At 46.6% G+C, this 12,972-nt stretch overlaps 1 protein-coding gene across 2 annotated transcripts in view; it reads right to left on the bottom strand.

The window, feature by feature from the left end:
- Nucleotides 1-12,374, bottom strand: part of RNLS (renalase, FAD dependent amine oxidase) — an 82,217-nt gene extending 69,843 nt beyond the window's left edge. Inside the window, exons 1-4 of one of the 2 annotated variants that reach the window (XM_068416684.1) lie at nt 12,260-12,374; nt 12,064-12,169; nt 10,577-10,719; nt 9,189-9,350 (exon numbers count right to left, since the gene is read on the bottom strand). In XM_068416684.1, coding sequence (XP_068272785.1) covers nt 9,189-9,350; nt 10,577-10,719; nt 12,064-12,169; nt 12,260-12,374 — 526 coding nt within the window. The remainder of the gene's footprint in view (nt 1-9,188; nt 9,351-10,576; nt 10,720-12,063; nt 12,170-12,259) is intronic. The other variant, XM_068416685.1, reaches the window with a different exon arrangement.
- Nucleotides 12,375-12,972: the final 598 nt, after the last annotated feature.

The raw sequence follows: 12,972 nt of genomic DNA, 5'->3' as shown, positions 1-12,972 counted from the left end.
ATGGCCACCTTCACACATTTCAGTGTGCTGAGCAGGTGTGGTAATAGGAAAGGAAGGAAAGCTTTTCTAAAGCTTTTTTTTCCTCCCCTACTCCCTCCAAAAAAAAAAAAAAAAACCAAAAGCAAAACTTCACACAAAGAAGTATTTTATTCAAAGGGAGAGACAAGATGTGCATTATCATTGTTTCCCAAAATCAATCATCAAAACCATTTTAGATTCAGGATCTAAAAATTCAAGTCTGATACAAATGCCTTAACTAGACTTACTGAAGAGTAAGCTCTTAGTAGCACATCCAAGCTTCTTACAACACAGAAACCATCAGCTCATTAAACGCGTGTCCCAAGAGACACAAATAAAGATGTTTCAGAATTGCTCAGTTTGGTCACATTTTTTTGGCAGGGAACTTTTTCCCCCCGCCTCTTTAGGCTCATGGCAAAGAGCAGCTTTGGAAAGATTTCTCTGTCTAAACACAATCCCTGGACAGTACCAAAGACTGTCTGCTGTTGGGAAAAACTGAGAGGTATCTGTGTTTATTGTTGAGATAAACAAATTTTAGAGCATTTATTTATTCTGTTCCAAGTATGTCCTGTGTTCAAATACCACCACCTTTATTATTTAGGAAAAAAAAACCTAACGTGTGCATACGGACATGGGCTCATGTTTAGCTGATCTGATATTCCTGGGGTCCCATTCTCTGTTTTGAGATACACTACTGGAATGATACAAAGAGGCTAAACAAGCATTAAAGTCCCTGTGATCGAGTCCCCTGGTATCGAAGCACTCTGCCAACCAGCACAGGCAGTAGGGACAGGAAGAGAAGCATGTCCAGGTTACAGTAATCACAGACAGCCAGATCAGGCTGAATTAAGTGTGTCAACACACAAAAGCAGCACTGCCTTACACGTCAGAAGTAACTTTTTTAAAAACTGGTTTAGCTAAATCAGCGCAATCTGCTGTCAGTTTAATGTGCAGGTGCTCTGAATCTCTCCTGGGACTACACAGGAAACCTAAGCTTAGAATTCAAACCACAGATTCATGAGCATTTCTTTGCTCATACGGTTCAATCACTTGCACAGCCCCTGTGCTGCTCTCCTACCCTGGCTGAAAGTGCATAACGTGCCAGTAAGTCTGCGGGCCACATGGTGAACTGAAGATCACACCACTGATACTGCTAAAAATAACTCCCCCCGCCTTTTGAGGGGGAAGAAGGAGGGGGGACTGCATTATTGTGGTCCCACAGACAGTTGTGCTCATACAGCTGACTTGCTGGAGGTAGAGTAGGACAAGTAATAGGGACGGCTGGAAGAAATGTTTCTGCAACGTCACCAGCCACTAAAAAGGGATGCTGTGACGGAGGGAGAGCCCCTCTGCAGGGTTTCTGTTTAAGAGCTGTCATCCTGGGCTGGTTAGAGGACCTAATGCGGGTTTTCCCCGGAGTAGGAAGCAGCTGCCCCACTCCCTCCAAGACTGAAGACAAACGGCAGCATGCTCTCCTCTTCCAGCACTGTATCTTGCTTTTTTCCTTCTGTTTTACTCTGAAATCTGTCAAATCAAAGTTTCAGCTTTCTACCAGAGGCAGGCAGCCTTGACTGACAAGAATAAAATGCAAAGTAGCCCTTTATCTAATATATATTCTATTTCATTCTCCTTTTCAAACCTCTCCTGCTCACACACATCGGGTTTAATCCTCACACTCCTCAGACGAAGAGGGCCACTGGAAGCAGTGTGGTAGCCTATTTGACTTTGGATAGACTTTCAACGTGTCCAACTAATAACTGCAGAACAAGTCCATTATAAGCACTCTAGATATAAAGAAACACCTGAAAATAGGCTAAGTCAAACACTTAAGAATATGCACAGCCTACTTTGATTTTTCTTTTTTCCCTGATGTGCAATTCCAGCTGCAGTAGCCTTTTTTTGAAAAGTACCCCCTTAGAAGGGAGGCTATACTGAGCTGCAGGAGGCAGAGAACATGTAACAACTTCCCTGCTTTAAAGGCTGACGTAGTGGTTTCAGCGGCAGCTGAACACACAAGTGTGCGCAGCTCCTCCTTAGACCCTCCTCTGCTCCCAGATGCGTAGTCCCAGCCCCTCCTTTCTGCCTGCTTTCTCGTGCTTGTCAGACCATTCCACGAGCTAATCCAACTCCTTGGCCGAGCAAAACCAACCCCACGCTTACATGTCTCTCTCTCTTCCCCCCCGCTCCTTGCTGGATTGGTAAGTCAGATCACAGCAGGGTACCTTGATGGATCCATCCAGAGGGGCCTTGACAGGCTCGAGAGCTGGGCCCGTGTGAACCACATGAAGTTCAACAAGGGCAAGTGCAAGGTCAAGCACGTGGGTCAGGGCAATCCCAAGCACAAACACAGGCTGGGCGGAGAATGGGTTGAGAGCAGCCCTGAGGAGAAGGACTGGGGGTGATGGGTGATGAGAAGCTCACCATGAGCCGGCAATGTGCTCTTGCAGCCCAGAAAGCCAACCGTGTCCTGGGCTGCATCCCCAGCAGCGTGGCCAGCAGGGCGAGGGAGGGGATTCTGTCCCTCTGCTCTGCTCTCATGAGAACCCCGCTGCAGTGCTGCATCCAGGTCTGGGCCCACCAGCATAAGAAGGACATGGAGCTGCTGGAGCGAGTCCAGAGGAGGCCACAAAGATGATCAGAGGGCTGGAGCACCTCTGCTCTGGAGACAGGCTGAGGGAGTTGGGGCTGTTCAGCCTGGAGAAGAGAAGGCTCCGGGGAGACCTTCTAGCAGCCTTCCAGTACCTGAAGGGGCTACAGGAAAGCTGGAGAGGGACTTTTGACAAGGGCATGGAGTGACAGGACAAGGGGGAACGGTTTTAAACTGAAAGAGGGGAGACTGAGATGAGATATGAGGAAGAAATTCTTTCCTGTGAGGGTGGTGAGACACTGGCCCAGGTTGCCCAGAGAAGTTGTGGCTGCCCCCTCCCTGGCAGTGTTCAAGGCCAGGTTGGATGGGGCTTGGAGCAACCTGGTCTGGTGGAAGGTGCCCCTGCCCATGGCAGGGGGGCTGGAACTAGATGGGCTTTAACGTCCCTTCTAACCCAAACCATTCTGTGATTCTATGAAAACTCACAGGAAGATACAAAACACTGCAGTGGAAGGTAAGAGGTGGAGCTGACACGAGCAGTGGGAGGTAGGGACAGGCTGTCATTCACTGAATCACAGGTAAAATTCACAGCCAGAAGCGAAACAGAGAACAGCTCATCCTAACTGTCAGGTTACAGCTAAGGAGAGCTGTGTTCAGTTCAGCTGCATCTCACCAACAGCTCTCCCACGGGCAAGGACAGAGGGTTTCACTACAGAGTAAGACGCCCCGTGTTTCTGCTGCAGCACTGATAATCCAGACAAAGGCCTCTTGCACTTCTATCAGTGTACTGCCCGATTTTACCAACACAGATCCTTCCACCATCACAGCCTCAGTCAGTACTAGGATGCTTCCGTGCCAGATGAGTGACAGGGTTTTAAAAGACCACATGAATACCAACAGCTAGCCTCATGCAAAACTAATAACTACTTGTATTTCCAGAAAGCACAAATATTTGCACGGTGTGACCTCAGCTCCTAAGGTCTGATAAGTAACCAACAAATCAGTGTACATGTTTACACTAGACATTTTAGATATGTTGGGTAATGAGAGCAAACTCAAAGCCTGGATAAGCCCTGCTAAAATTGCTTGGAACTGGAAGTACAAAATTCAGAATTTATCGTCGTGCTCTCCAAAAATAAACCCATTCACTCAGCAAGAACTTGGGACTCATGAAAAATTATCAAGAGTTGTGCTTTCCTAATTCACATTATAAAGCCTCCCTACGTAAATACAGTCCTATTTTACTTGTATCTTCTCATCAGCTTGTATTATTTAAAACATGTGGGACACTCACACAGATGGAAAAAAAATAGGTCAGGCTTGAAACAAAAGCCAAGCCATTCCGTTTCATTAGCAGATTAAACATGCGGAACTGTAATTTTACATTCCAAGTAAAGCAACTTAATGAAAACATTCTGAACACACAGATAAAAACTACTGCAAATTGTTGCAATCTTTAATTGCCATGTTGCCAAACGTCTTACTAAAAACAGAACCGACAAAAAAGTTTGTCAATCTGATCTGGAAATGCACCGAAAATGACTATATTGCTCAGTAATCACGTGGAATCTGGTATATAAATCTAGGATTTTTCTACCATCAGCAGCCAATATAACAGTCCAGCATGTCTCAAATACTATTAGGTGATGAACATTTGCAAAATCTAGTCCTTTCATCTGCAGAGATCCTGCTTTTAAGCAAATTTATTCCTTTTCTGACACTGAATTTACATTACAGAACTCAGAAACATTTATTCATTTTCCTTTTACCTTCTGCATAACTACAATATTTACTCCCAAAATATGTAAAGCTCAAATACAAGTAAATGCACTAAACCTAATTTGGTTATTCAAGCTCAATGTCCCAAACATCATTTGATTGCTGCCACCTATTGTTGTTCCAAACATGTTGCAAGGAGCTAACCCTTCTGCCTCAACCCCATGCTAGTAACTCGGCTGTTTTAAATGCTTAGAAAGTTACTAACTCTTCACGTGTTACATAAAGAAAGGAAAGCAGGGGAAAAATAAAGACATTGCAAAAGGATTTTTCTTCTTTTGATTAATTTTGTTTGGTAATTCTGCTGTAACTTCAAGTAAACACAGGACACACACAATTTGTGAATGGAAACCAACCAAATCAAATCAGTGAGGAGTAATTTCACCAGATACCAGTATCAAAGAGCCCTAAGAATGCCTGTTTCACAGACTACCAATTCAACAACTTTACTAGCTTAAGAGATTTCAAAGCTTATGACTTCTAGCAGCATTATTACTACTTCTCTCTCTGCTATTGCTCAATATGCAACTGATAAGCCTATTTGGTAGAAGGAATCAATAAAGGTTGAAAATGAAGATGAATAAAGATGAATAAATCTAAAAAGATTGGCCACAGGCAAGTCATTTCCTTCCCTGCCCCCTTTCAGTTAAGAATTGATAAATGCTGGCAAAATTCAAAGAATACAAACAAACCAAAAAAAAGAATACAAGTAAACAGAACAAAATGCTTTATATATGTAAATATACACACATATATATATGTGTGTATATATATACATATATATTTTTATATCTATATAAATAAAGCAAGCTCTGTATACACACTAACTTCTCCATTAATCTAAGTTTTGGCTTTACATTCATAATAGAAATAATTCTGGAAGTCGTTTCTGACACAGTCCATTTAAAATGATAATTCTAGGCTGCCAAAGGCCACTTAATTCTGTCTCCTCCTAAATGTATACAGCTTCACAATGACATAACGTTCAGGCTCATCTAAAAGGTTAAAGAACAGGCAGAAGGCACCAACTAATAAATCAACGTAACAAAAGCTTTAGTCTGCAAAGCTTTAAGTATTAAAATGGAAACTTTGCCACTGAACATAAAATTTGGGAGGGTCATCATTTCAAAATCTTAATTCTCTGAATGTGATGTAAATAAACTAAAATGATTTTCAAAGAATTTGGGAGGTGAGAGAAGACCTCCCTCAAGTAGGCTGTGAATTCCCCTGTCAGTAGCCTTCATTCTTAAAGGCAGAACACAAACCCGAGACCTAGTAAGTCATGTCACTGAAGGTTAAATTTTGGGTTCAAATTGTAAGCCTCATCTCATTTGTTTTCTGCAACAGGATATTAAAGGCGTCTAAATAAAGAAGTCCTCAAGACATCAAAATAAAGACACAAGTTACCATTTGCAAATCAAAGAGCAGATCGGCCGCTGGACCCAAAGGCACCTACGTTAAGGTAACTCGATTGCCAGGTGCTGGCCGCTCACGCAGTCCAGTGTGGGCACACACACCAGATCTGCGATGAAGAGGAACTCACAACACACACATGCGCAGGACGCTTTTGTTGAAGCACCTAACTGCAAATATAGGAGCCTAAATTTCAGGAGACATCTCTGAACACGTGGGCGTAGGTGTCCAAACTGGTTTGTTATTAAAGAAACACACTGCACGTTTACGGCAATCATCTGTGGGACCACTGCTTAAAAACACAATATTCAGACAGTTAAATATTCTCAAGGAAGGGGAAAGTACCGATGTGACAGTCAGTCTTGAGGCTCAAACAGGAAGATGGTGAATCCCTGCGAGGGGTGAATTACCACTTCTGGCTAGTCAACTGAACCCTCCAACTCAGGTTCTTTTATGCACAAATATCAAATGTTAATTGCTTACTAATGGATCACCTACTCCACACAGCTGTTCCTTTGCACCTTCACTTATTTCACAGCCTTTATCTGAACATTAATGCTAACAATCCCTCATCAAAATCCATTTAAAACTTAATTTGGCTTTGAACGGATAGATCCAATTATACCTCAGTGGCTAAAAGGGAACCTGGAAGATCTTTAAACTAGCTGCCTCTAATTAAGAAGATGCCAAAGCAGGGATGATTTGAAGCTGAAGCAAAAGAGGGCGTGCAGTAAAGGCTAGTTACAGTCAAAAACAGGGCTGTTGGGGAAATAGCCAAAGCTCGCTCCATTGACACTGCTCATCACAAATCACAACAGTGTCCGAGATTAATATTACCACAAGACGCCAAGCCACGTTCTTCATTTAGCTTCAGTGTCTGTCTTCTGCATAATAAAGGCCTTCAAGATCAGCAATTAAGGTAGCTGTACTCCTAAATCCTGCCCCCCTTCACTTTAAGCCCCTTGCCTGCAGTCTCAGAGTAGTTACACGTGACCTCTGAGCTGGCCACACAGGCTGCTGTTGCTAGGAGAAAGCCCTCCCCTTCCTCCAACTCTGCCCATCCCTCATGTCAGCTGCAGCGTGAGCACAGCAGCAAAAGGATTCCTCCCCTTCCAGGAGCAGCTGGAAGTGCTAGCTTGTACACCAGGAATGCACAAATATGTTTTCCATTAGAATCACCAAATTCTGTCTTTGGATTTGGAAGACCAGAGCATAAAGATGACTGAACTGCTTTACAGGTTCACTGATGCTGAGCAGAAGCCAGGAAGCCCAGCCAGGCCTGTGCTGACCCTGGCAGAGCCATTTGAAGTGTGCTGGGCTGTGGATTTATCACCTCAGCTGTGGTGCTGTACCACACACGTGCTGCGTCTGGCTAATAACCTCTCTTTGAACTCAGCGTGCTGGCAGCAGCGCAGGGGCATCCATGTGGCTCGAGTCAGTTCTGGGCCGGTTGCCTCTCTGCTGCCAGCTCCTGAAGGAGACACTTTAAAATTTGTGGGTTTTTTGCTTTCTGGTTTGTAGAAAAACCGCGAGTGCTTGAAAGATGAAGACGACTTTAACGCTTGTCTCCTTGTGCTCTGCTGTATTTTGGATTTTAACGTGTTTAAATACCTGAGCGTGATTTGGAAACTGTCTGTTAAAAGATACCAAGGCAATAGGTGGAGGTGGTTAGTGAGCTGCAAGCATCTGTCTGAAGTTGCTTCATAGTAACCAGGACCTGTGTGAGGCAAAAGAAGAGGACACGGAGGAAGAAAAAAAGAGAAGGATAGATGGCAGCGGGATGTTGAACTGCAGCACAGTGTTTTACAGTAGCAAAGGGAAAATTGATCACAGTAAAGAAGAGAAGTATTTTCATTACAACCTCTTATTTTAAGCTTGGTGCCTAAAGAGATGACAAATACCCTGTAAGAACAGGACTTCTCTGCTATTTGTTGTTCTATATGCTCTCGTTTCCCCTGTCCCTTTACTGTGGAAAGTAATGGTATCCCCACTGAATTTTCTTGGTTAGTGAGTGTGCTCTTTCACTTCATACTCTGAATCATATGAACAGGGTAAATGTATAGACGTCCTTTTCATAATTACATATTTTCCTTTTGATAGCCACATATTAAAAACATTGACTGGACCCTAACTGAAGCACGGCTCTGCAAGCAGTAGGAAGTAAGAGGAGAGTGATGTATAACAACTATGGCCAGTCCTGTCCAGTGTCCTTTCTAATGGTGGTCGATAGTGAATGTCCTGGGAACAGAAGAAAAGCAGAGGCAGTGCTTAGTGCTGTTTTCTCAGAGTCTTCCTGAGGTTCCTCTAGTCTGCATCTCAAGGCCTTCTCAATCAGAGCTGATGTCTTTGCAAATTGTTTTTCCTGGAGTAACTGGATCCTTTCATGTCCAAAAAGTGGGCAGGTCCCCTTCAGAAGATGTAGTTAAGGTATTCATTTCACTTGCACGTGGAATGCTGGAACTCTCAGTTTCCACAACTTTTATCTGAGGAAACCCAGCAAGTTTTGTCTTTTCCTCCCTTTCTCCCCATTTCTCTTCCTCTCTTTCCCTGTACCCTGTGTGAGACTGGCTTTCAGATTTCCAACCAATTGCTAATCCTTCATCTCGGACAACAGGGCTGACTCCCCATACCCTGCAGTTCCTTAGCGTTGGAGCTGTTGGCTTCTTTACTACTGTTTCTTTAGGCTAAGAGGTGAGGGGAAAATAAGTGAGGAGAATGTAAGGAAGGTGTTTCATAGCCTGAACAGGGTGTAGATTTCAGATCCTTTTTGACTTACAGAGGGTCAGGATACATCACTGTATCTCTAAATCTCAGCCTTCTATTGATTGCATGTCAAAGAGCTGAGCTTTGCTGCCAGAGAATGGGGTTTTCCTCGACCCACTGCTCTTGGGATTGGAGATGCAATTTCACGTTAAGCCTAAGGTATTTAACTGTGGACAGCTGCTGAAAGGAATAGTCCTCCTCTCTCCTCCACACTGACACTGTCCTGCTTTTGCCTCCTCTGTCAGCACCAGTGAGCGGGTACCACGCTCGGAGTCAGATCTGCTCCTTGTTTTGACCCAAAACTGACTCTGGTGGTGCAAATGAATATGTTGGTTTTCACTTGGCTGTGCAAGCTGATCTGACTTGTCTGAGCCTGGTCAATAGTGTTAGCCTGCACATACGCTGAGGCTGCTTCCTTACCTGGAAAAATAAAAATAAGTCTCTAGATATTTTTGCTGGCAAGGTGTTACTGCTCATGCGCCACACATACAGCCTCAAAATTACCCACCTCCTACCATTTCCAGATTCAGAAATTAACAGGCAGCTCAGACTGTTGAGTGTTTCTTAGCTACACAAGATGCTCAATTGCCATTTTACGCTAGACACCCGCGGTTTTGAGGTATGAACTTACTGTTTACAATGTCACCTTGCAGCTGAAGAATTTGTGGAACAGGCATTGTGAGAATAACTATATCAAACAGTTCCGGCGGTCCCGTTTTCCTGGAGACTTCCCATTTTCCATCTCGGAGAGAGATGTGAGTTACATGCCGTTCATAGAAGACATCTGCACCTGCTTGGAAAAAGAAGAAGTTAAATACATGTAACAGTGAATTCCACAGAGAAAACGCAGAGCAGTTTCCCTTAGTAACCACATGACTCGCAAACAGCAAAGCACACAGATGGTCTTAGGGCAAAGTTTCACACATTAGGTGGCATCAATTTAAGAGCTAGCATACGACATTAGAAGAGGGGATCCTCATCAGCTGAAAAGATCCCTTCACTCCCCTGTGCTATGGCTGGTATTCACCTGACTGCTCTCTGACATGATTCAGCTCAGTAAACAGATGGAAAACTACCAGCTGCTCTCTTTTGTCAGGTTAGTTTACAGTGGCTTTGGTGAGCTGAACCAATTCAAGAGCGAAATCCGATGAGCACAGGAGGTGGCACAGGGTAAGCAATCAAAGCACACCCCCAGGAGCTGAAAAAGAGAGCGCTGTCCCTGTTAGCATCTCTCATACATCAGAAGACAGGAACGTAGTTAATTACTTGCAAGATTAGGGTCTAAAAAAGCCAGCTAATTAAAAAGACAAAACCAATCACATGAAAGAAGCAAAGCTTGACTGCTGATAAAGCTAACATTTTTTCAAACCAGAGTTAAATCAGTCACCAAACTGTACAAGTGGTTCTGCCACATTACACCCAATAGAGTAGTTACACAGTTTAAACTAGCAGATGATCTTCTCCTTCCATCTTTTCTAAAAGACTTTCAACACAGTAGGTTCACAGACCGCATAAGCGCTCCTTTCTATGAAACACCGGATAGAGCTCACCACAATGTTCCCAGTTGCTCAGTTAAACAGCACAGTTAACTTAAGTACACACTTGTGAAAAAACACCCAAACACTCACTTCACTCAAGTTGCAACTCAAATCTCTTCTCAACCGTGATCTCACTCCCACGAAATTATCTCTGTCCTAATTGTGTAAGGTCCAACTTACACATGCTAAAGTCAACGGAGTAAATATAAGCTTGGCGCCTGATCCTCCAGACGTCATTTTTGTATAGAGGTTTTTATATGCCAGCAGTGCAGCTGAAGTCAGTGAAGCGCCTGCAGGACTTGAAAATTTATAGAGCTCGCAGACATGTTTATCCATCTAAGCAACTTCAAGACATACATAAACAAATAAAGAACTTGAACATTCTCCTTGGAGATTTAATTTTGAAAGACAGTTCAAGAATGCCATCAAAAACACAATCATTAAAACCTTTCATTTCATACAAAGGCATCAAAAAAATTACCTGACTGTTCTAAATAATACTTGACAACAGAGGAGATGCCCTGGGGTGCCATGTAATTGCACGAGCCTTCCTTCACTACCAGTCCTTCAATGGGTGCAGTCAGCAGTTTCAAGATGCCATGAGACAGAAGTTCCTCGTAGAAGCTTAAAGGGAGCAAACGACACAGATGAAAATACACTGCATGAAAATCAACGGCAGCTGTCATTATTTTTCATAATTAATGTTAAGACTGGCCTAACTTTTGAATTTAGAGAACAGCTTTTAACGACCTCGTACAACCCGTGTTTCAAGCCAGGCTATGCACAGACAGGAACCATAGCTATAAAACAACAAACTACCTTGCTGTTTTACGGGGGCTGGCCTTTTACATGAGACCAAGGCTACCTACATGAGACCAAGGCTACCTACCGTGCCTGTAACAGAAACTGCCAGTGGTTTGACATGAAGGTTTCAGGACTGACTGTGGCAGGGGCATATACAACAGCAACTTAAAGCTCTGAATATCAGTACAAACTGCATCACCACCATGGAGCACGGGAACATTCCAGCAGCTGGATGCAGCTGCCTGAAATACACCTGCCTTTTCTTTGACTTCCACACAACTTTTGCATTTTTACACCAGCATTACATCACCATCCCCTTCCCCAGCCTGCGGCGTGAACCCTGCAAGCCCAACCAGGCCCCACCAACGTGATCCTCCCCCGTCCTGCCACTCAGCCACTGCTGCTCTTCAGCGCAGAGGCGTCACATCCCCACGAAGACAAGACACCTCACGCTTCTTTCACACCTCGCTTCCCTGTCACCTGCATAGCGTTTATGCAACTCTGAGGCGTGTCAGCTCTTGAAAGCAAAGATCTCTGAGTATTTTTTTTTTACAAGGGCATGGAGTGATAGGACAAGGGGGAATGGTTTTAAACTGAAAGAAGGGAGATATAGATATTAGGAAGAACTTCTTTGCTGTGAGGGTGGTGAGACCCTGACCCAGGTTGCCCAGAGCAGCTGTGGCTGCCCCCTCCCTGGCAGTGTTCAAGGTCAGGTTGGATGGGGCTTGGAGCAACCTGGTCTAGTGGAAGGTGTTCCTGTACGTGGCAGGGGGTTGGAACTGGATAGGCTTTAAGGTCCCTTCCAACCCAAACCAGTCTGTGATTCTGTGATTCAAGCAGCGGGGCTACACACGCCTACGTTTCCTACGGCGGGCTGATAAACACCACGGGTTTTCGGTGAAAACCGTCGAGCCGTGACACCCGAAGGGAGGGCAGGGTAGACCAGGCCGCCCACCAAACCCGCCCGACCCCGCGTACCGCCGCCTGCTTCGCCCCCCCCAACACTTCCCACCGGAGGCGGCAGAGGAGGGCGGGAAGGGCCGACAGCGGGGGGCGGCTGCCCAGGGGGGGCTGTGGCCGAGGCCCGGCCGCCCCTCGCCCCCCCCCGCCCACGGCGGCGCCTCCCCTCAGGCCGCGCGCGGGGCGGGGCGGGGCGGGGCTCACCTGCGGCGCGGCCCCGCGCGCTCCGTCTCGAGGGTGACGTACTGCGCGCCCAGGTCGGCGGTGCAGGCGGCGTCCCGCGCGCTGCGGCTCGTGCTCATGCGGCCCCCTGCGCGACAGCCAATCAGGGACCGCCGCGCCGCGCCGCGCGCCGCCACCACCTCCCGCCCCGCCCCGCCGCGCCGCGCGCCGTGCCCACCTGCTCCCCGCGCCTTGTCCCACACGGCGACGCGGCCCAGCGCCGCCCCCCGCCGCAGCAGCGCCGCGCACGCACCGCCCGTCAGCCCCGCGCCCACCACCAGCACCCGCGCCATGGCCCGCCCCGCCCCCGCGCCGCCACCTCCCCTCGGAGGGGACGCGCCTCGCCCCGCCCCGCCGCGCCCCGCCCAGGGGCGGAGCGGACACGCGGGGGAGGTGTGCGGGCACCCCTACGCCCACGCGCGGGTGGACGCACACGCAGCTCGCCTGCACACACGCCCCTGCACACGCACCCGCGCGCACCCCCCTTTGGCTCCCATAATTAATGACGAAAGGAGTCCCTAAACTGACCCACGAGGAACGGCTGAGGGAGCTGGGGGTGTTTAGCCTGGAGAAGAGGAGGCTCAGAGGTGACCTTAGTGCAGTCTACAACTACCTGAAGGGAGGTTGTAGCGCAGTGGGAGTCGGCCTCTTCTCCCAGGCAACCAGCGATAGGACAAGAGGACACAGCCTCAAGTTTGGCCATGGGAGGGTCAGGTTGGACATTAGGAAGCATTTCTTCTCAGCAAGGGTCATTAGCCATTGGAAGGGGCTGCCCAGGGAGGTGGTGGAGTCACCATCTCTGGAGGTGTTTAAGAAAAGCCTGGACATGGCACTTAGTGCCCTGGTCTAGTTGCCATGGTGGTGTCAGGGCAATGGTTGGACTCGATGATC

Source organism: Nyctibius grandis, chromosome 20, assembly GCF_013368605.1.
Source record: "Nyctibius grandis isolate bNycGra1 chromosome 20, bNycGra1.pri, whole genome shotgun sequence".
Lineage (NCBI taxonomy): Eukaryota > Metazoa > Chordata > Aves > Nyctibiiformes > Nyctibiidae > Nyctibius > Nyctibius grandis.
The sequence above is the reverse complement of the archived record's forward strand: the minus strand, read 5'-3'. Positions and strand labels throughout refer to the sequence as shown.